Source organism: Neolamprologus multifasciatus, chromosome 15, assembly GCF_963576455.1.
Source record: "Neolamprologus multifasciatus chromosome 15, fNeoMul1.2, whole genome shotgun sequence".
NCBI classification, from domain to species: domain Eukaryota; kingdom Metazoa; phylum Chordata; class Actinopteri; order Cichliformes; family Cichlidae; genus Neolamprologus; species Neolamprologus multifasciatus.
In genome coordinates this window covers 15,870,761-15,893,925 of record NC_140453.1, presented here as the reverse complement: position 1 = coordinate 15,893,925, position 23,165 = coordinate 15,870,761, and the positions used below count along the sequence as shown (strand labels likewise).

At 40.2% G+C, this 23,165-nt stretch overlaps 1 protein-coding gene and 2 long non-coding RNA genes across 3 annotated transcripts in view; all 3 read right to left on the bottom strand.

Moving 5' to 3' along the window:
* Positions 1 to 23,165, bottom strand: part of rngtt (RNA guanylyltransferase and 5'-phosphatase) — a 112,741-nt gene that overhangs the window by 9,958 nt on the left and 79,618 nt on the right. The window contains exons 13-14 of the mRNA XM_085134317.1: positions 17,639 to 17,739; positions 8,759 to 8,825 (exon numbers count right to left, since the gene is read on the bottom strand). Coding sequence (XP_084990443.1) covers positions 8,759 to 8,825; positions 17,639 to 17,739 — 168 coding nt within the window. The remainder of the gene's footprint in view (positions 1 to 8,758; positions 8,826 to 17,638; positions 17,740 to 23,165) is intronic.
* Positions 606 to 8,752, bottom strand: LOC146501829 (uncharacterized). The gene is made up of 2 exons (XR_014869638.1): positions 1,999 to 8,752; positions 606 to 1,955 (listed from the first exon to the last, which is right to left on the bottom strand). It is a non-coding gene; the product is annotated as an uncharacterized LOC146501829 (long non-coding RNA).
* Positions 9,334 to 12,282, bottom strand: LOC146501828 (uncharacterized). The gene is made up of 2 exons (XR_014869637.1): positions 10,601 to 12,282; positions 9,334 to 10,564 (listed from the first exon to the last, which is right to left on the bottom strand). It is a non-coding gene; the product is annotated as an uncharacterized LOC146501828 (long non-coding RNA).

The window sequence follows — 23,165 nt, the reverse complement described above, 5'->3', positions numbered from 1 at the left end:
GAAAGAATCCAGACTAAACAGACATCTTTTAAAAATGGCTTTTTAGATAAACACACTAAATGGCCTCTAAATTGATTTGCAGCTGTAACTGTTAAATATTGACAAAAGTACCGAAATCTTATTTCGAAGCCAAGTCAAACTTTTTTTTTTTTTTTTTTACTAGGAGAAGAATTGCACATGATGTAAAGCAGCGACAGAATCTCTGAGCTTTCCTAAAGCTCCACACATCAAACTGCCAGCAAGCTGTGAAGGGCAGTACAGGCAGGCGGGACGTGCTGCTACAGGCTGGATCTCTTCCTGCTGGTGAAGGGTGACATGTTGGCTGCCATTTTCCATCACCACTTGGTGCTTAATCCATCCAAATCTGTCTCATTATGGCAGCACACGTGTGCCACCAGTTATCAGGGACTTTGGCAGTCAAACTCTTTATCAGCCAATGTTGCACTATTGCAGAGCAGAAGCGCTCTGCTGCCTGCCTTCTATTCAAATCCAAATATATACAGCAAATATAAACATGGCTGACAAGGAAGAAAAGCAGCTTTTTGTTGTGGACAATTTTTTTATTTTTTTTTTATTACAACGTGATGAGAGAGCTCTTTTTTCCCCCAAGTATCAAGGCTCAGTGAAAAGACACAGAGGTTATGATTGGTCATACTGAAAAAGTTCCAGGACTTGACCGATCAAACCACTGTTATGACCATTTGCAAGAGAAAAACAACTTCTCTTTCAAACTGACTCAACTTTGTTTCATGTCAAGCATCATCGTTGTTGACGAGAGCTCCATTTCCACAGCGTCTTGTGTAGAACACTCAGCTGAAACAACATGAACCATGGTGTGTACCTTTATGGTATTGTCTGCTGGATATAACTAATTTTTTGTTTTTCCCTCCACCTGCGAGTTCATCCACTTCCACAAAACTACACTATAGCTGAAGGGTTGCTGTTCTGAGCACTGCAGAAGAACAATCGCAAGAAAACAGAACAGAATTTCCAGGGAGTGACTAAAGTCTGAATCTGATTCCTGAAACCTTTTCACTGCATCGTGCATGCTGTAGAGTGGTATTTTTAATATCCAGGCTCATGTTCATAAAAACACTAATTACTCATGACGTGATTATGTCTTAATGAATGCAATTTCCATTCACATTAGTGGTACAGTGCCAGTGTGTCATCTGATAATCCCACTAAGGATTTCTTGTGACTGTACAATGTTAATTTCCCAGTAATATATTCTGTCTCCCACTGTTTAGAAATTTTAAATTAAAAATTTTAAGGCATTATCGCTTCATATATGCAGCAGTAAAAAAAGAAAAATAGCCAATCATTAAGGTAACAATGCTGTTATCTTGTCCTGTGTATCAATTTTTATTATTCTGGTCAGGGAGTTTATAGTAGCGCTGACCTCAGGCAGTTCAAGTTACAAATAGGGCTGTTCGATATAACGATATCGGATGACGATATAAAAACGTCTATCGTTTCATTTTACGCTATCGTTTGTTTCGTGGTGTCGCAAAATAAACTGTTTACGGCAATATTTTTTCATCGTTTTGATGGTCACTGTAGTGGCTATATTAATTTCTTAAAGTTCTCTCTTTCTCTTATATTTAATATAACCACACTACAGACGGACAAGAGCATATTTTTATGCGTTGGCGTTAGCAACAACGGTAACACCATGCGTGTCCGCTTGTTTATGTTCCACATAAACCTTTCACAATAAAGCTCAAGATCTTGTTGAGACTTTCAAAATAAACTGAATCGCGTGAAAGAGTATGCAGAGTGTTTACAGATGAGAAGCAAAAAGGAGCCGTCGGGTGCTAAAAAATAAACCTTAGACTCAAATGTTAGAACAGGCTTTTCCCCGCAGCACGCCGTGTAATAAATACAAAGAAAACGGCGGCCGTTACAACTTATGTCTAAAAATGTATAGTTTCATACATCGTTAAAACACTGGACTCATAAGTCCAGTGTTTTAATGATCAGCTGCGCGTCATGTACCTGCAGGTACATGACGCGCAGCTGGAAACACTTCATGCAAGTCGAGCTGCCCGAGATTCACAGAATTTACAGAAAATTTTTGTGATTTATATCGTTATCAGACGATAGATGTCTTATAATGGGATATGAGATTTTGGTCATATCGCACAGCCCTAGTTACAAATCACACAGAAGGAAATCTGCAGTGATCTGGACTTGTCTTTAGTAGATCTTTCCAGCCTGAAAATTTGATATGGTTAAGAAGAGCATACCAAGGTTGAAGTGTCTATAGCCAACTGTTGCATTGTAGTGCTGATGATGTTTGGAAAGGCATTATATAATGTATATTTCAGCAAGCACAGTGTACAGTACATAATCCCTTTAACTTCACTTGTGCACACAAACTTTAAAATCCCCCAGGTGTTTTTCACAAATAAAGAAGCAGATTTTGGCAGGAAGTCAAGGAAAATATTGAAATATAGACTCCTGGAATTCAGTCCTCAACCTCACTGAAAGGATGCTCAAATGGGGCCAGGATATGACAATCTAGTTTCATCTTACCAAGCATGTACTGCATGATGTCTACTACATTGTGCAAAAAAGAAGAAGGAGGAGAAGAAGAAGAAAAAAAAAGCAGTGGGACCAAAATTAGCTCCAGACTACTGGAATTTATGATACCTGACCTTTTACCAACCTGTACACAGCACGCAGGCAGCTGCCCTGCTTCCTTATCAAATACTGGATCCTGTGGGGACTATTGTACGAGCGCATTATGCTACAGTACGATGTCAGACGAATAAACAAAGTTTGTAATTTCCTTGAATAGCTGTTTTATTTTCCCCATCACGCCTCTCTGCGACTGACCCTGCCTTTGTTTCATTCTCGACTTAATCAGAAGGGGCCCGGAGGTCTGCGGCACTGCAGCACCCGGGCCCATTTTAATAACGAGAAACTGGATGAAATAACGTATAAGTGTGGAAATGATATAAGATGCAAAAGTACGACTATAAAAAAAAACGCACCCTCAAAGGAAATAAGATTCTGGATAGACTGTATCAATATTCAATCCTAATATATGATGCATGCTCAAAAAGAATACTGTAACATCTCCTCCCTATTAATATTAGCTTCCACTAAAACACACACAATTCAACAGGATGACTCACAAGACAAATGTTCAGTAGTAAAGTTAAAATATTTGTCACAGATCAGCTGCATTATCTACTATGTAATTACAGCTATATGTGCCCTTGAATAGCTGTGCCAGAACAAACAAATGGGACTTCCGACCACTTCACGACTCCTTTTGAATGTGCGAAATGACATCAGGATTGAGGTCTCTGGTGAATATGTATAATAACAATCATTATCCCACACATTCAGATTGGCTGCCGCATCGAAAAAGAAAGATGAGCAAGGTAATAATGTGTAAATGAGGCAAATTAGAGCCGAGCAGGCATGCGGTGCACTGTCGAATCTGGCAGTTAAACAACAACTGCTCCAAAAACTTCTCAAACTTTTAACTGATTGGTTTGTTTTGGTCTGCAGCATGACTGAGTGTTTTCCTGTGGGCAGCACTTTTAATTACACAGTATTCATACTTTTTTTTTTAATCCCACAATTTAGATTCAACAATATCCAGGAAAAGTCCGGTGACTACTTCTGCGGCAGTTTTCGAAAGATGTAGGATAAATAAGCCGGAAGCACGGGCTGTATATAGTTCTGCACAGGGAACTGACTCCATGAAGGGGTGAAACTACACCTAGACGAGGAATCAACAGCACCCAGAAGGACTGAAAAGTCATTTCACAGAAGTACACAAATTGGTTTAAAGTCAAAACTCAAGGTTTATGTTTATATATCTGACACACCGACGTAGGTGTTTTGATTAGACCCTAAGTCTGAATGCCTTGAAATTAAGTCATGTAACAAAAATGTATGACATTTGATTCATTTTCGCAATTCCAGTCAAAATGCATCAATACAAACCACATGAGAAGTTCAATGCACTTATTGGCAAGATGCATCTGGAGTAGGAGCAACCAAAACGTACACATAGAAGATGCCCTGCTTTGGAGCAGATAAGCTGTAAAATTTACTACTTTGCATTCTTTTCTTCTTATGCATTTCTTTTGCAATATTTCAGGTGAAACTATTGTATATTCTGAAAAAAAACCTACAAGGTGGGAAAATGCACGGACCCGCCGACGGATCAGAATCAGTGAGATGTCGCCTTTCTCACCCGACGGCACGGACACGGTCGGGGCTGAAAGCTGACAGCTCGCTGATTCTGATGTTTTGGCGGGTCCGCGCTTTGTGTTTACGCCCTTTTTGCGCTGATTCTAAAGCTGTTAGTTTTATCTCTCTCCAAACAATATTGACTGAACCAGCAGCAAAAGAAGATCCAAACTACGCTTCACATAAACATCGTCATGGACTCCCTCTTGCTTTTGCTGTTTTGCTTCCACCACAATAAAATCACACGTCATGCACAGCTCTCTCTCTCTCTCTCTCTGTACTTCAAGAACAGTTTCCCGTCTATCCCCCGTTTTCTGCATTATTCGCTTGCTTGTTACGCACAAGTCTACCGTTGTTTACAGCGCTGTCGGCCGATGTTTTTTTTTTTCCTTTTACTTACTTCCGAAAAGAAAACCTAATTTCTGCCGTTCAATAGGCTTCTGAACAAATTTAAACTTTTTAAAATTATACAAAATGCAAAACGCTTAGCTGTGTCTCTACTAAAACCGCTGTAACTTCAGAGGTAATGTTCATATGTTGATTAATGGTTTTCTTTCGTTTTTGATCTACTGCAGAATATTTTAATAAAATCCCAGGCCAGGAAAATCACCTTCATGTTTTTCTGTGTTTTATCTTCAGCTACACAAAGGCATCTGCTGTGACGCTTACACCTTTGATAAAGTCTGGAAAGTGTCAGCTTCCTTTTTATAGATACAAAAATATGTAAATGTACTGATCTTAATTATAATATTTCTGACTGTCTGAGGCAAAATTTCCCAGATTCAAATCGAAATGAATCAAATCGTGGATCAAATCGATTCAGGACCTTGTGAATCGGAATCGAATCGATTCTAGAAATCAGTGACGATACCCAGCCCTAGTGTTTACGTCTTTGTGCAGAATCCATGTACCTGCTCTCATTTACTGTTTTAGCTGTTTGGTGGTTGTTGAAATTTTGTGACGTTTCACCTGAGATTCTGGAATTTCGAGCAAAATACATTTATATAAAAAAATTGATTCAGGATTTTAATGAATCGATATCACGTTATCCAAGCCAGAATCTATTTTAATTGATGAATCGATTATTAAAACCCACCCCTAGCCAAAATATCATTCGTGATTTTAAATGAATGACATTAGCTAAATAGTGGTCCATGTGGGACCAGTGGGTGGTCCCTAGATTGTGGTCCAGGCAATCCTTTAGTGACAAATTTCAGAGTTCAAATGTATTGAGTATTTTTCTTCAACCAGGTTTTGGGTGCTACTCCATCCTCTTGCCCAATTATGATCGCTTCTGGTTCAAAAATAAAATGGCAAAGGCAGAAATGCAAACTTGATGCTTCAAAATGGCAACCCGCAAACCAAATGCTGACGTCACGGTGGAAATGTTTTTGAAAGTCTAGGAATAACAACAACCCAAGCATGTGAGTCAACCCCAGTTTGTGAACCTGTAAAGTCAAAAAATAAAGGTCTAATTATGTAACACTTTTCTATTTCTGATACACGTTTTCAGTTTCATCACAGCTTGGTGAGTAGTTGGTGAGGTAAGTCAGCATCCTCCATGCATACCATGGGCGCCCACAGTAATCTGCCAGTGACCAAATCAATCGTAAGGAGGTTTTCAGTGCAGCACACTCTTGGTGACTCAACCTACAGCAACCACCTGCTAACCGGTCAAGGAGTGCCCATCGTTTCCTAGCAACCTTTGGTTGTCAGGGGGTCACTGATGGGTCTCTCAGCCTTAGTGAAAGGGGCTTTAGCAATTGATTTCACAGTGACTGCCGGTAACCTCCAGCAACCAGTTGGAGAATACTCATTTCAAAGCAAGTGGCGGTTCCAAGAGAGTCATCAACCAGTCTCTAGGCCTGTGGCCTAACCTGGGTCACAAATAAAATCCTGTTTCCAAAAAAGCTAAAATGATAAAATAAAGAAAGGAAAATTACACAAATTTACAAATGATTCATACTGTACATTTAATTAAAGTATAAAAACAACATATCAAAAGGAAGAAACCAAAATTTTTTGTAGTGTTTTGAAAAACATGGTCATGATAAATTTAATGTGAGCAACATGTTTGCAAAATTTGGGATGGGGATAAGAAAATACAGGAAAAACGTATTAAATACTGCTATAAATAAATAAATATGATAAAATAAACACTGTTATGAGTAGTTTTAGTACTTGTTTTTTTTTTTTAGCTTGTAATTGCACTGACTTGACTGACATTACTGTTTTTATTTACATTACATGGCTTCAAAGACTTTCTTTCTAAATTCTAATTACAGCTGAATTTTTAACAAACAGCAAGTCATAAATAAGTCCAGACATGCTTATCATAATTAGACCATTTTTCAGTAGATACTCATTAATTCCAAACAGCATTTAGAGAGCCACACAAATGTTTTCCAGAAGTCTGCTGTCTCGCAATATTTGTGAGACAGCAGACTTCTTTCTGAAGTGCTCAGCTGATATTCACTTTACCTATACCCTGTAGGTGCAAACAATGTAAGAAATTACAACAATAAGGACCTAAATTGGAAGATTGAGCCAATAAAACAAGTTTTTGTGAAGATTACAACATTTTTCCTATCACAGACAAAGTTGGTTTGATTTCTCTCAACAGTTCAATATAGTGGAAACTGGATATGCCTCGAAATGCATCTAATAGGCACGTTGAAATTACTAGCACAGCCACAAGGAAGGCGATGAATGTCAAAACCATTGTGTGACAGAGCACAGCAGACAACAAACGCACACACAGGCTGTGTAGAGGTGTCAGATTTATCAGGAACAGCCTTTCTGACTAAAACCACAAGTCATCAAGTCCTGCGATGACAAGTAATTACCATTTTTAGCATATTCACATTCGGACTTACTGTAAAACACATTTTACCACAAAAATAACAACATGTAATCTGACAGAGGATGACCCCGGGGCTGCAGCTTTTGCTCTGACACCCCGTGAGAAGCTTAGAGACCGAGCAGTAAACAGAATCTGCCGTGTTTGGTGACAGAGCCCAGGGCTGATACATGGGAATCTGGCACGACAAGACGATACAATAGGGAAAAGAAAAGCTTGTTTACTGTGTTTTTGAACCATGACTGGAAAGGCTACAAATGCTACAAGTCATTTCGTGGAAATTTACAGCAAAGTAAAACAAATGGAAACACATGTTGCTCGTCAGCTGCCTCAGACTGGCAAATTTTCATTCTAAACTAATGGACCCTAACCTATATATGATGGTGATGAGATGGTAGCTATCACTGGAGTGCACAGGACCGAGTCTGTGTTGCTGTTGGTCAAATGTCTGATGATGTCATCTCAACTGTGTATTCACACACAGCAGACATTATGCAACTATGAAACCCGTTGACCTGAACATCACTGTTATGTGGAGCTTCCAAATGCATTTTTTTAACCACTTTTTACAGCAACATGCATCAATTTAACATGACACAAGCATGATGAAACGCCACATAGTGCGTACTCATTCTGTAAGAGTAGCTTTCCAACAGTACATTTGTTGTCTTCTTGCTTCTATGTTTACCTGCTCAACATCTGTCAAGCAACGATTCGACACAGTCTTTAATAGGTAAATGCATTATCAAATTAATTGTTTTGCAAGTCAGAAAGTCCAGAATGGCCTTATCAACTTTCTGCATCCTGGAACATAAATTCAAATTGTTTATGTCTGACATGAAACAAAAAAGGCCAAACTTTCATAGAAAAGGTGTTGATATTAAGTAATAAATTGCCCAAAATTTAGCATTTGAATATTAAGCTTGATTCATTTCTTCTTCTCAGAGAAGTTGAGTGTAGTTGTTCCAATTTGGATTTAAAAATGTCCAATTTGGGATTTCTAAAATATCGTTATTTTATTGTTTTATGGTAGGTGGTATAACACATTTTATCAGCGCGGTACTGCAGATATATTAAATGTACATATACAATTCTGCTACACCGAAACTCCATGTTATCAAACACATATAAATTTACTGAAATATCTGGGCAAACAGTTTAACCTTCACTAATGAGATCAGGTATTTTATGTAAGAAAAAGGAAACTGCAGCTATTTAATTTAAAAATGTGAGCATTAGGCAGAAAAAAAATATTATCTGATTAAATATTACACTGAATGTATCTAATAAGCACACATGAAGACATAAGAGGTTCTAGAAATAGAAATAAAGCTACTTTCGGCTGATTCCTTTTTCACAGCAGGTTGTGTCACAGATCAGGAATTTGTGCTTTTTCTGGGGATTGAACCTGGGATCTTTGCGCAAACCACTACACAACGGAGCCACTGGAAGTAAAACCTGAAGCTAACTGGGAAACCGGCGATTTTAAAATATGAGAAAATGTGTTAATGGAAAAGGAAAATTAAGATTACACTTGTAAAAGTGGTTGGAGGACTAATTTATATTCAACTGCAGTTTTGCCTAACCACACACATTTAAAAAAAAAAAAAAGCTAATTTAAAGCTGAATGAAGATGGAGGCTTTGGTCTTTTGGTACAATGCTGAATTTATTTTATTTCTCACCTTCATCTGCGCAAAGGGCCTGTCGTAGTTGCCAACATAGAGGAAGCCAAAGGTCTGTGGTAGCAGCCTGCAAAGACAAAATGATCCCGGTTAACACCAGCAACACACTCAGCACAGGATCTCAGTAAGAGCTGCAAAGAAATCACTACGTCGCTTGCATTTTGCAGCTAGTAACAGAATGGTAGAGACGTGAGATTACACCTCTCGAAGCCCTTCTGTCACTCGGCACAGCTTGATGTTTTTTAAACTGGAGTATAGGCGTGTTTATAGTGCAATGCAATAATAAAGTCTAAGTCACATACAGACTAAACACAACATCATGGACAATGCATAAAACTAATCTCCAGGTGACTGTCATCTTAACAGGCTGTGGGTTTTAAAGTGAAGGTTTTGATCTTGCGTGCGCAGCTCTCAATTCGACAAACATGTGTCCCACAGCTCACCAACAGATGTCTTAATCACATACTGTTCCCCAGCATGCTCCACCAAAAACACCCCCATGTGCCTGTGGTTATTTCCAGACACTTTGTCTGATGCTATGTGTGCCACAGACTGCGCATACAAGCATTATGCGCAGAATGAAAATAAGGGGGCTGCTGAGCTAAAGTGACGGCTAAACAACAGTGCAGTTACACAGTCTGATGCAGCACACAGATTTCAGTCGGAGCTGAAATTGGAGACCATCTTTCCATCCATTTCAACCCCCTCTGGTCTAATGATAGCTAGCAGAGGCAGGAAGGAAGCAGCAGGAGACATTAAAAGAGCCAAATAGCCATGCCGTGATTGACACTGTCCAGCGCCAAGATCTTACAACAGCGTGTCCAGTCCCATCATTACCTCAACTATTACTTTGGACCTACACATTGTGACCACTTTTGTAAACACGCAGGATTCAAAAACAAGAAAAGTGCCCTTGTGCTGACACCATTTCTCCTAAAGCATCCATGAGATAGTCCCAGAGGTATACAAAAGGTGCAGAAACAGATAAGATTGCGGTTTGCAACACAGTCTCTAAAGCAGAGACTCTTTTGTTGTGGTTCAGACTATTGCACAGCTCTAAGCTGATGTTTCACTCACAGGGTCATGTGTAAATTACACCGAAGCATCAATTTTCCTCTGAGCTGGGGTCAGATGAATAGTGCTACAACAAGACAATTTAACCATACAGAAGAAAAATAAAAGGTTTTCAACACAGAACAAGGTGGGAGATTCTGTACAAACAACCAAGGCGCTGTTAAATGTCAATGCAGTCTGGAAACAGCATGAACTCGGAACTATAGTAGCTGAACACTATTCCAACAGATTTATAAATCTTTAGAAGCAAAAGATCAAACGTAAATTAAGCAAGAGATTAGCACTCAGTATCAATGAAAAACAAACAAACAGGTTTAAAAAAATGCTAATACTAGGACTGAAGCATGATAAAATACTGCATCACGCACCACTACCCTCATACCAATACTCTGGTCACTGTATCTAAGCTCTTTCCTCAATGGAAAGCCATTAGATGCTCTGAGATTGAACTGAGCTTCACTAAACCCTATTAGGGCAAACAACTAGTGAGAGTCATTTTTGAATATGCACAGCAACCAGTTTGGACAACCTCTGACACAGGTGCAAAATACCCTACTCAGTCAAATCAGACAGCGACATGACTTCAACCGGACAGCTACAATGCCCGATTCCTCTGATGTCACAACAGTGTTCGTCACTGTCATAAAGTGGGCGTCGCATGCGCCATTCAGGCAGCTGGCTCATCTAAACTAAACTATTTTCAGCAACAAGAGTGTGTCTAATGCAAATGATCTCCTGTAATTTCTTGGGTTTGTAGCTTAAAACAACCCTGAATTTATCCAATATGGCTTCACTGTCTTTATGAGATACTCTATTACAACATATATCTAGGGGTGACACTGGAACATTACTCTGTTGCATAAATCAGCCTCCACAAAAAATATCTAAAATTCTAACGTACTATATAAATTTTTATATGACATCTTGACAGATTGATAGGGGAAAGAAGCTCCGTTGAGCTCAAGTATGATTAGTAATTCATTACCATGACACTCAGATCCACCCAGAGCGCAACCTAGCTGGTGTTCACATGTTGTAGTTAAAGATTTTGTTGTTAGACGAAAACAGTTATCAGAAATGCAACTTTTGATGTTTTCTTACGCTCCACAGCTATATTTAGAAATTACTGAGCCTTCATAAAACAAAGAGATCATTAGGGGCACCCCTCAGTAACTTCAGGTATTGCTGTGAAACTATAAAGAGCTCTTAAATTAATCTCCTAATTGCTTAAGTCATCTTCTAATTTCTTTATCTCTTACGTCTACAACCTACCAACACAGCCCTGCAAACTGCAGCAGATATAACATATGGGAGTAGTGCAGGCTATATACACTTGTATCTATAAAAAAACTAATATAAAGAGATGGACTAATTGATGATCATGAGTTTATTTGTTCAATATAAAAATAAATGGTAAAAATTAACATATTATGGTAACTTGTATAGCGTAGCATGATTCACGGATAAATCTTTATTTGCCTCATCCGCTGTCTGAAACAAGCTGCTTTAACTTGTCATTGTCTATTACGCCAACTTTCTTCCGACTGTCTGCCATCCTGCAGATGACCATATTAAGGACATCTACCCTCGGTGACAATATCCAGATCCCTAAAAAAATTGTGTTTGAAGGGTTAGGGTTAGTAACTGAATCTTTGGCTATGCTTAACAATTTATTATCATTATGGCTATATCATTATAGGATATAGCCATCGTCCACAACTGTTGTATTAATCATATAGATATCCATACATAAGAATAAGCACAATAAGATCCACTTGAACAGTATTCTGAATCTTGCACAGTAAATGAAGTCTAAATGTAACAGCTATATACAGCTGCATGTCCTTGTGGTCATAGCGATAGCAGGACCATAGTGGCCTGCGCTTCAGATGTCATCTACAGGATTCCATTCAAAGACACGCTCCACTCTAGTTCTCAGAATCCTTTGTCTTTGTGCTGAAGGATGAATTGCTACAAGCTCACAGCAGACTTGGTGATTTATAGTGGGTGTATATTCCAAACCCTTCTGTGCTGCTTCTAAAAAGCGATGTATGTTAATTGTTTGCACATAATAGACCCTGTGCACAAGAAAATGCTAACTCCCTGGTTTGAGACCGGATGTGGGGTTGTACATTTCCGGTAGCTTTACTTTGCGGTCAATCGCTACTGCGAAGATATACTCCAAAATCATGTCCAAAACTCGAAAACGGAAAGATCGCGTTAAGTTACAAAGAGGAGAAGGTGGGAACACTCACCACTGTTGTGTCATAAAAAGTTTAAAGAGTTTAGATTGATCAGTTGTTTACATCACTCAACACAAGCAGAACTGCATTACTGTATGCAGAAGACACATCGTCCACATTCAGAAGCACATCGCTGGTTATTTTTTAGAACATAACATCCGCGATAAACGAGGGACCGCTTTTTACAGATACTGAGAAATATAAAATTTGAATTTGAATTTGGGGAAAAAATAATAAAGTCGATGAACATCATTTACAGATATATTGGGTAAATGCCCAAGACATCTATAGAAATGTAAATCGCCGCTTGATTCATTCATTTGCTTAACTTGTTTTGGACCGTAAACAGGGCGCGAATAGGACACGGGAAGTAGCATATGCTAACATGCACATAGTCTATAAGTGAACACAAACTCTCTGACACCGTGTTCGGCCTCCATTACAGTCTAAATCTTTCCTCTCTGGATGCAAAAGTTTGACTGGATGCAGCATTGACTTTGTGTTGCTCTTGACTTTTCTGGTGCATTTCCAAGGCAGGTACTTGAGTGTGAGGTCTGACTGTGGATCCTTTACACACACAAAATATGGTTTGCAATGTTGTAATGACACTCAACTCCCCAGAGTCCAAGAGTAGTAATGAGAAGTTTGGGCTCTGGGCTCTACAGAGACAATCCAAGCCATTTAGACTGGATCATTCTCTATTTTTTTAAGTTCTTAAAATCACTGCACACCTAAAAAGAGATGATGTAACCATTACTCATCCTGCCTTCAGAGAGAATACTGACTCAAATTATCCATAATTCAAGTAATCTATACAATAGTCGAGACTGTTCTATGCTTGGGAGGGGCACTGGCAATGTCCACCAACACAACTTGCTGCTTCATCTTTCCATTTCCTTGTTTTCCACCTCTCCTGTCACACAATAATCACCGTCTGCCTCTGTGCTTGCTTTCAGAGATGGCAATAAAACTTGCAAGGCTGTATGCCTCTGTGGTACGCAAAGATGTGCTCAAAGATTGATTGTGTGGGCTGATGAATAAACAGTTGTTACCTCCGTACATGCCTCTCTTTCTCTCTCTCTCTCTCTCTCTCTGACTAAGAAGAGATTTGAAAAGCTATACCGAGGTCTGTTGAGAGCTCATCTGCCAACAAAAAAACAAAAAACAAAAAAATCATCTTTTGGGGAAATATCAGAACATTCTCAAATGGCAACAATAACCGTCTGTGTTCTCCTACACACACAGGGAGGACTCAAGGCGCTGACTAGTGGGCCTGCTGGCTGGATTCGGAGTAGAATGAGTGACTGTACTCTGCTGCCATCCTCTCAGTCTGCTGTAGGTAAATGGTAGCAGGCTCGTGGCTATAAAGCTGGGACAGTCACTAAGGTCAGCTGGCTCTCGAAGGAAAAGGCAGTGTTTCCAGAAAGCTGACAGCGACTCAGACAGCACTCACAGACTGGACAGCAGAAAAGAACACAGAGTTGAAGGATGTGCAGAAACAGAACAAAGAGCACTAGATCTTACAGCCAAGCTAGCAGCTCTGTGAGACTTTACCCAGGCCCAGCGGTGCTTTGATTTACCTCAACTGCCAAATCAAAGTTACAAGGCAAGTTTCCGCAGGTTTAATGTTTGGTAAATTGCAAACACCAGAGCTGAAGCTATTGAGAATGCCATTGCTTTTGGAGATAATAAAATTGTGACCTGATGATGGTTGAAAGAAACACTGAAGTGATGAATTTTCCCCCCCAGAGGGGAAATGAGCACCTATAAAACTGCAGAATAATCCATCCAATAATTTTTAAGTCGCTCCAAACCACAAACGCCAGCCTCCTACCTGCACAAGAGGACAAATTGAAAAGATGAAGAGTTATTTGAATTTGTCTTCTGGAAAAAAAAACAAATAAACACAATGTTTGTGCATATCTACCCTGGAGATTTGCAAGTGCATGATAGATTTTGTTCAAATTCAAATGTACTTTAACAAGGGAAATGCATTCCTTTAATTCATTTTCTTCAAGGCAATGTATTATGCTTTTTCTTGTTTTTATATATAATATATTCTCTTATTGTTACGGTTTGACCGGCACACAACCCCTCCACCCTCACCTTTACTACAGAGCCCTCTCCCTACTCTCCTACCTCCCTCGCTTCCCCCCATCCCTGACACTATGACATCCCCCTCCTCCCCAGTTGTCAGGAGACAACTGAGGAAGCTTCGCCCCAGGAAGGCAGCAGGCCCAGACAAGGTGTGTCCTAGGATGCTAAAGGCGTGTGCTGCTGAACTTGGGGAGCCGCTACAACGAGTCTTCAACCTCAACCTGCAACTGGGGAGAGTGCCAGCCCTCTGAAAGACATCCATTGTCCCGGTCCCCAAAAAGAACCGGCCCAATGAGCTGAATGACTTCCGACCGGTGGCACTGACGTCACATCTTATGAAGACCCTAGAGCAACTCCTCCTCAACCTCCTCCGACCACAGGTACAACATACCCAGGACCCACTACAGTTCGCTTCAGGAAAAACTAAACAGGATGCAGGTGGACCCCTGCCTAGTCGCTTGGATCTCTGACTACCTCACTGACAGACCACAGTACGTCTGAAAGACATCACCACAGGAGCACATCAGGGAACTGTGCTGTCCCCTCTTCTCTTCACCCTGTACACCTCTGACTTCTGCTATAACTCTGAATTATGCCATATTCAGAAGTTTACGGACAACACGGCCATCATGGGGTGTATCTGGGATGACCAGGAAGAGGAGTACAGGAGTTTGGTGAGGAACCTTGTCACATGGAGTCACAAAAACCACCTGCAACTCAACACCTCAAAGACCAAGGTACTGGTTGTGGGTCCAGACTAGGTCCTCTGCCAGTTCAGATAGAGGGAGAGGAGGTGGCGGTGGAGAACACATACAAGTACCTCAGGCTGTGGGTGGACAACAAACTGGACTGGTCATGTAACACACAGCACCTGTATAAAAAAGGCCAAAGCAGACTTTACTTCCTCAGGAGGCTGAGGTCTTTTAACATCTGCAGGAAGCTCCTGAGGATGTTTTACCAGTCGTTGGTTGCAGAAGTACTGTTCTATGCTGTGGTGTGCTGGGGGAGCAGCACAGCAAAGAAGGACTCATCCAGGCTGGAAAAACTGATCAGGAAGGTTGGCTCTGTGGTCGGCATGAAGCTGGACACTCTGGTGACAGTGGCAGAGTAAAGGACATTAAAGATGCTGCTGGACATTATGGACAATGCTGGGCATCCTCTGCACACGGTCATAAATAATCAGAGGAGCCTATTCAGCGACAGGTTGCTTCTCCCAAAGTCAAGAACCAACAGACTTAAAAAGTCCTTTGTCCCACACGCCATCAAGCTGTTTAACTCCTCGTTGGAGGAGAGAGGGAGGGGAAACAGGGGGACAAAGGAGGGCGGGAACAACTGAGCTGTAGTGCTTTTTTTCCTCCACTGTGCAATACTCGCAATATTTTTTCTTATATTCGACTGTGCAATAGACTCACTCAAATGTGCAATCCACTAGTATTCCTATTCATCCATATTATATATTCTGTATTTATATGTGTGTATATATGGTATATTTTTGTTTATATCCTTGCTCTCATTCCCGTTTATTGTATCTGTAACATGCAACTTCTGTCGGTGCTGTGCTACTGGAAACGGAATTTCCCAGAGGAACCCACCCGAGGGATTAATAGTTTCATATAATCTAATCTAATCTTTCAAATGATGAAGTCATTGTATGTGCATATAATTGCTTTGATTGCTCCAAGTACTCTTCTAAACAGGTCAACGTCAAAGACTGTAAATATCCTAGGCACACAACTCTGATTGTGAGCACAGAAGCCCCACCCACTGATTCAACCTTCTGTTTGCAGAGGTTAGCCAATCAGAAGGAAGACTGTTTAAAAGGAGCCCGATATTAGAGAGGGAAGAGTAAAACAATTTTTTCAGACAACAGTTGAAATACAGGGCTTCACTAAGGTCCCATATTTTGAACTGTGAGTGATGCGAAGCTACTCATTTAGTCCAATAATACTGAGCTTAAATTGAATAAAATGTGGTCAAAACATGTGGTCAAAACAAAGTCCATTCAACTACTTATCAAAGTTTAAAGACCAGGGGCCCATCTCAGATGACATTTGGTGAGAAGCACGGTAATTCCTAGACAGTGACTTTGAATCACAATGATGAATTAACCTACTGTAAGCCATTTTCACACATGCTCTGCAGCCCAGAACTTATTTAGACGTTACCAGATGGAAGTGCAAATGTCTGGTGAAGTCAGATGGGCCATCAGCTGGTCTTTAACCTGCCAGCTTCCCAGCAGAAAGTCAGTGTGATATCTTATGAAGCTCATGTGAGAATATAGCAGGTACTTCATAATGAACACATGGGCATCATGTACTCATGGAAGTACATGTGTGAATCTCCAAACCTGGTCTAGAGTCTCGAGTTCTTGAGCAAATATAGTTTTAATGGGAGAAAAAAATGGGAGCGAACTAATGTAAACTGGAACAGGGAAAACACACAAACTACACACAGAAATGGCCTGGCTCTTACAAGTAGACCGGAGTAGTTGGTCAAAAGTTGTATTATTTCTGGATGAAAGGATCATATCATATCATCATAGAAAAGTTCAGACATGTAATTAAAGGATCTGTTGGGAAATTTTAGTCTATTCTATTCCATTTATAAGCTTTGTTAAAAGGATGGCAGGTTATTATTATTAACGCATAACCGTAACGTTATTACTGTAACAAAACGACGATTTATTTTGATATATTACTGAGAAAATATGTGAATGATATCTAACAATTTTCATATTTTTAATCTGATATTACAGGGGCAAGGTGAGGGAGGTTTGAGGAGTATGTTTAAATAGTTTCCTTATTTTGTGTTATTATAGTTTGCATTATATTTTCTTTTATGGCAAAAATATAATAAAAAGACTTTGCTCAACAAAAGAAACGCCCCGGTCGCCCAGCATCTTTAATCTCTGAACTGTTTAGCTGCAATTTGACAGTGCTAACCACTGCACCACCCTGCCTCCCAAGAAACACATTTGTAAGCCTTTATTACCTTCCGATTTCCCCCTCCCCAGTATAGAATTGTTTTCTGCGGAGCTGTAATGTATACTTGGGTAATGGTTAGAGCGAACATCAGTGGAGCTGAATAATTTATGTAGCAGAGGATAATAAAAGTAAAAAAGCAAGAAAAAGAGGAGCACAAAGCACATACAGCATATACGAAACTTCTGGCACTTAAGGAAAAAAAGTGTGCTTAGGCAAAATGGAAAAAGAAATGAACTTTTCATGCAGTAGCTGTGCTGCTGTAAAAGGAAGTGAACCCTGAGGCAGAAGGGAAATCTGAAAGGAGAAAAGAAATGGGATGAAATAGAAACTGAAAGATGAATGTCAAGGAAATTCAATGTGTGTGCTTTGGACTTTACACATGTGTGCACATGTGGTTGTCTCTGAGTACTCCAGTGTGTCACAAAATCATAGGTGCTATTAGATTCCTCAGGCAGAGCGTTTCCCTGGCAACAGTGACGTACCCTTCTCCTCCGACTTTGGTGATCTTGAGACGAAAGTCGACGGAGTTGAGGTTGGGGGGCTTCCATTTGAGGATGTCGTCACACCTTCCAGGCTTGTACCTCTGTGGAGGAAGCCAAACCCCAACAAAATTACAATGTGGCAGACACTTTGGAATAAAAATACATGAAATGTACCTTCAAAGAAGGGGCGGGGCCTATGTGGAGTAAATTTATGTGTGCGTAAAACACAAGAGAATTAACTGTTGAATAATTCATGAGCTGAGCAGAATTTTTCACACAGTCACAGCTAATGAGATGAAAACCCTCGTACAAATGAACCTCTATTAAGACGCACTGTTGGCATCCAACTAATTGATCCCGGGTTAAAAATTAGCCTTCGAGTATCAAAAACGTCATGAAATGCAAACAAGCGCCTGAGTGAAAAGAGAGAGAACTAATTAGAAAATTTGCAAGCACTGCAAATTTGAAAAGAAATGATTAAAGATTAAAAATTTATGGTGGGAACACCAGAATAGAAGAGTAAATATAAATATGACTTATCATATGCATAGATATTCAACACGATTACATTCTTCACATCACTGCTGCGTTTCACTGCGCAGCAACATATGACACACGGCGAACAACATGCTTCTCTCCATCGCTTCGATTATTCATGCACGCCTGACATTTCAGAAGGACATGAATCAAGAGAAGTGAAACATGAGAAATGTAAAGGCATGACGGGTGGAGGCGGGAACAGATGACCAGATTCTGTCACTGTCAGGTTGCCCAGTAACAGAAGTCTACTCCAAGGAAATGTGTGGAAAACAGACAGGATTCCTCAGGAGAGCCTGCACCGTCACACACATGACTAAATTACTAAATAAGGAGTTCCTGCTCAACCCACGTAATGCCCCCATGGCAGTACTATAGAAAAGAAATGTAAATCAACACTGTATGAGAGAATCATCACTAAAACCTGCCCTGCTCCTTCGTGAACAAGAACAAGAAGCCTGGTGTCTGAGTTCAGCAAGCTAACAGTTTTCAATCAAGCCAACCCGATATCTCTAGGAAGTATAAAAGTATACCTAAATCGTGTGACTCTGTGGTCAATTTTCTGGTGGCCATTGCTGGTGGTACAATATGTTTTCTGAGCCTGCGCAAAGGCAAAAAAACATTTATACTTGTTCCAAATAATGATGCCTCATGGATCTCTCTCCAAGAGCTGTCTTTTATATCTCCATTTAGGTAATTTAATAAATGTGCAAAAGGGGTTATGTGTTCAGAGATTTGAGCAGTCTCGCCTTTCATAAACTCACAGCACGAGCATTATTTTATTTGTTGTTTGAAGAATGAAAAAAGCTAAGAAAAAGGAAAGAATAAAAAAAAATACCTCAAGTACATCCTTAGCTCTGTGGTTACGATTCTGACCATTAACTGCAAGATCTTAATTCTGGTCAAGGTAATTTGTGTCTCTCTAAAGGTTGAATACAAACCAATTATCATTTTATGTTCTGCTGGAGAAAGACATGCAGATAGAATAGAAAGGACTTTGCATAATGTGGCAACACTAAAGCTCTGCTCACAGGACTAGCATTCACTGGGGAGCTCCAGTTATCTGGAATAACAGTGAAGGTTGTGTGTGAACCACATTTTGTGCAATTCTTTCAAGTTTGTAATTTAAAAGCTGAAGAACTCCAATTACCTGCCATAATGTATTAAACACGGAGATCCAGCGCTTATATTAGTGCCGTGTGAATGTGAATCTTTGTGATATGGGCTCTGTATTTTCCCCAGATATTTGTTATCTAAGCACGTCTTCTGAAACCTTTCAGTCAAGAATTTTAGAGCCTCTGCTGGCGATTATAAATGACAGCTGAGATATTGGGTGCAAATTCATGAGGGGTCATGGAACGACACATCAAGGGGACACACTCAGAATAAAGAAGCATAAACCACAACAAACAGTTAAAAAGTGAATTAGTATTTTATTGTTATCTTCACCTATCAACTAACTATATCTGTTTTACCCATTTAGGAAGCCGCTGAAGGTGGATGAATTGTATTCCAGCTGACATTCCATGAAAACCAGGGTACACTTTGGAAAGACAGGTTCTATCCTTAACCTTATCTTCTGTCACAAGAACCCTCTGCATGTTCTCTTTTACTAAATCATGAACGTCCTCTGTGGTCTTGCATTAATTCCTTCTGCCTGGGAGGATACTTTGTACAAACCATCTCAGTCTTGCTTCTCTCTCTAAAGCTTGATTTAGACTCTACGTCCTAACTTACATAGTAACTGGAAATTTCTTTTATCCCTACACCGCAAGCTTCCATGCCATTCAAGTCTTTATTGTGTGTGTTGACCAGACTTGCAGTTGCATCATAGACTTAAAACTGGTTTCCAGTTATCATGGAAATTAAGTTGTAGATCTGGCGCAAAAATGTAACTCACGTTTTACTTTGCCTCCGAACCACGCAACCTGAGCTGTCTCTGACCTCATTTCTAATCTTATCCCTCCTGGTCAGGGCAATGAAAATATGAGGATCTTCAACTCTGTCAGCTCTAGCTCCACCTCCTGTCTTTAGTCTGTTAGTGCCACATCGTCTCCAAACCATGAACAACATGTTATAAACCTTCCCTTTTGTTCTTGCTGCTACATTCTAATAAATCCTTCCTGACACTCGTCTCTATTCACTCAACACTGCCTCACTTCTTCCCCCCCGCACTGGACATTGCTTTGGATGGTTGACGCCAGGTATTTAAACTCATCCACCCTCACTTCTTCTATTCCTTGCCTCCTTCTCATTCTTCCTAGCTTCTACTGACTTTCATCCCTCTTTTCTCCAGTGCATACCTCCACCTCTCCAAGTTCTCTTGCACCTGCTCTCTACACTCCCAAAGAAACAAAACAAAAATAACTTTCAGTCCTGTAGACAGCCTCCAGGTCTAAAAAGTGATGTGAAAGTCCCTTTAACTTCTATTCTTTCTAGATCACCTAGAGTCAAATAAATGATAAAGCAGGCACGGTTTAGGGTTGAGCTACTTTGTGACTGAGAAGTCGCTATCGTACATCTTATAAATGTGCTATAGAGCTAACACAGCGAAAAGCATCATTATGAGATTCCTGTACTGATGGAAAACTCTGAAGATAACTTTATAAACTGGTTGACATGTCAGATTGACCTTATCATTTCTGGTGTAAAGAGAAGGGACCACAAGTGTTGGGCGTCCTCCAGCTTTGTCCACCGTGGAGCTCTCAGTGTGGGAGGTGGCCTTCGTGTGCCTTTGAAACCAACACACGCTACAAAAGCTTTTCGTGGTATTGAGCTAGACAGGAGGAAAAAGACGGAGTGGCTCTTTTACAGAGCCTTGACTGAGTACATCTTTTGTTCTGAAAATGTGGGTGTGGAAAGGAACATTCTTCATTATAATTAGTTATGCTATGCAGCACAGGTATCAAAATAAGCATCAGCAAATTACTTATATCACTTTTGCAAAATAAAACATTACATCTAAGAACTACATGGTCAACAACTGTTGATAAAATGACTTTATAAATAAGCTGAAAAAAATAAATTAACATGGTGCCAACTTGTAAAGTGCTAGAATAGAAAAGGGCAACAATGTTTGCAGGTACTGTGGGTCTTAAAACTGACAGAACCTGTCAAGTTAATGAATGGCCGGACCCCCATAAAACTCATTGCCCCTTGGGATCTATTGAGGATTGCTCCCAACTCTGCATACTAAAATGTGCACGCTAACATTTTCAACCGAAGTTATATTTGCTTTAAATGAATGCATGCCAGCAGAGCCATAGCAACAACCTCATGAAAGCCCAATCAAAGATAAAATAAAGAGTCAACCTTTAAATTCCTTTCTAAATGGAAAAAGTGCTGCCTGCTGAACCTGTGCTTTCATTACTATTGGCAGTTTTGTCAACAAGTGACTGCACATGCAAAACAAGAGCTTTATTATTGAAGTGCAAAACAGACCTTCAGACCCGATCGTACATTGAGGAACTCATCTCTCATCTATCAAATTTATTTTCAGGTACTGATGTTCCATTGCATACAAATTGCTTGCTGTTTCAAGTTAGAAATTCAGAGGCTGCCGGTGTCAGCGTGAAGGGAAGGAGAAGACAAAATGGGGGGAGATGCACAGCTTGAAAGCAGACGAGTGGCTGTATAGTGTCATTAATTTTTAAAAAGGACAGAATAAAACCAAAACAAATGTCTATATCGAGTGTGGAACAAACGAATCAGCTTAATGTTTACTCCAGGAATATCTTGCATTAGCCAACACACTGAACAAAACATGGCCTAAGTTTAGTGTTGTAAATCTACTTTCAAACGTGTGTACAATGTTTTTGCTCACATATAACGCCAAGACTTTTTTCATTTCTTTGCACTGATGCCCTTTTTATGTCAGAGGCTCACACGGTAAAGCGGGGTGGCTTCAAAGCAGTTGTCAGACATGAACGTTCGTCAATGTCTGAAGAATCAGGCCTGGGCTTTGACCAGAGTTACTTTTTCTTACTCCTAATTTTTTTTTGTAAGATGTGGCACCTGGAATTAGGGCTGGACCATATCATACCATTCACGGTAATACGGGTATAATTGAATTGAATTTATATACCTTTATTAGTCCCACAAAGGGAAATTTCATAAGGCTGCCGACCTATTGCACGCAATGGCGGCGCCATCTTACCCTCCGACCATACATACATTACACAAAACATCACATGGGGAAGACAGGTCAGAGAGGTATAACAATGGAAAATGCACCACATGAGGAAAGATAAGGAGAAAAAATAACTCCCCCCAGACTGAGCTCCAACAGGGAGATCAGTTTGAGAACAGAAAAAAACACCTCTGCACATAGCACATGAAAAAACTCTTAATACACCAAAGAAACACATGACAAGCAACAGGGATAGGTAAAGGGTGCAGCATTGGAAGGGAATAAGCGTCGAAGGCGTTTGGAAAGGTAGGGGGCATGAGTGTGTGCATATCAGTGTATATGTATGTGTCTCCAGAGTTCAGCTGAGACAGTGTCCTTCGCCCTGCTAGGCTAAGTAAACAGTCTTCCAGCCAACCCAGGTGGCCTTGCATGGAATGAGAAGGAACAGACTAAACACAGTCGTTATCAGGGTGTTGTTGTTCAGCTCCAGCCTTGAGACCGCAGCTGGCGCTGAGAGGGTATCCGCATGAGTGATGGTGGTTTTTACTTTAGTGCGAACAGCTCATATGAATTTCAAAGCAGTTTACAGTCCAACACTGGTCTCTCAATCTCCCGTTGGAGAGCCGTGAGCTTCGCCATACTTGCGTTCTGTGATGTTGTCATTTCTTGTGCTCAAGGAGCCGATTCTGAGAACTCACGGCAGTGTGCCTCCCCGAGATTAGGGCTGCTCGATTATGGCAAAAATCGAGCAGAAATCACTGAAAAATAATCGTGATTATTTTTCAGTGAAAATAATCACGATTATTTTCACTGAAATTGAGATCTCGATTATTTGACAATATTTATTTAACAATAACAATG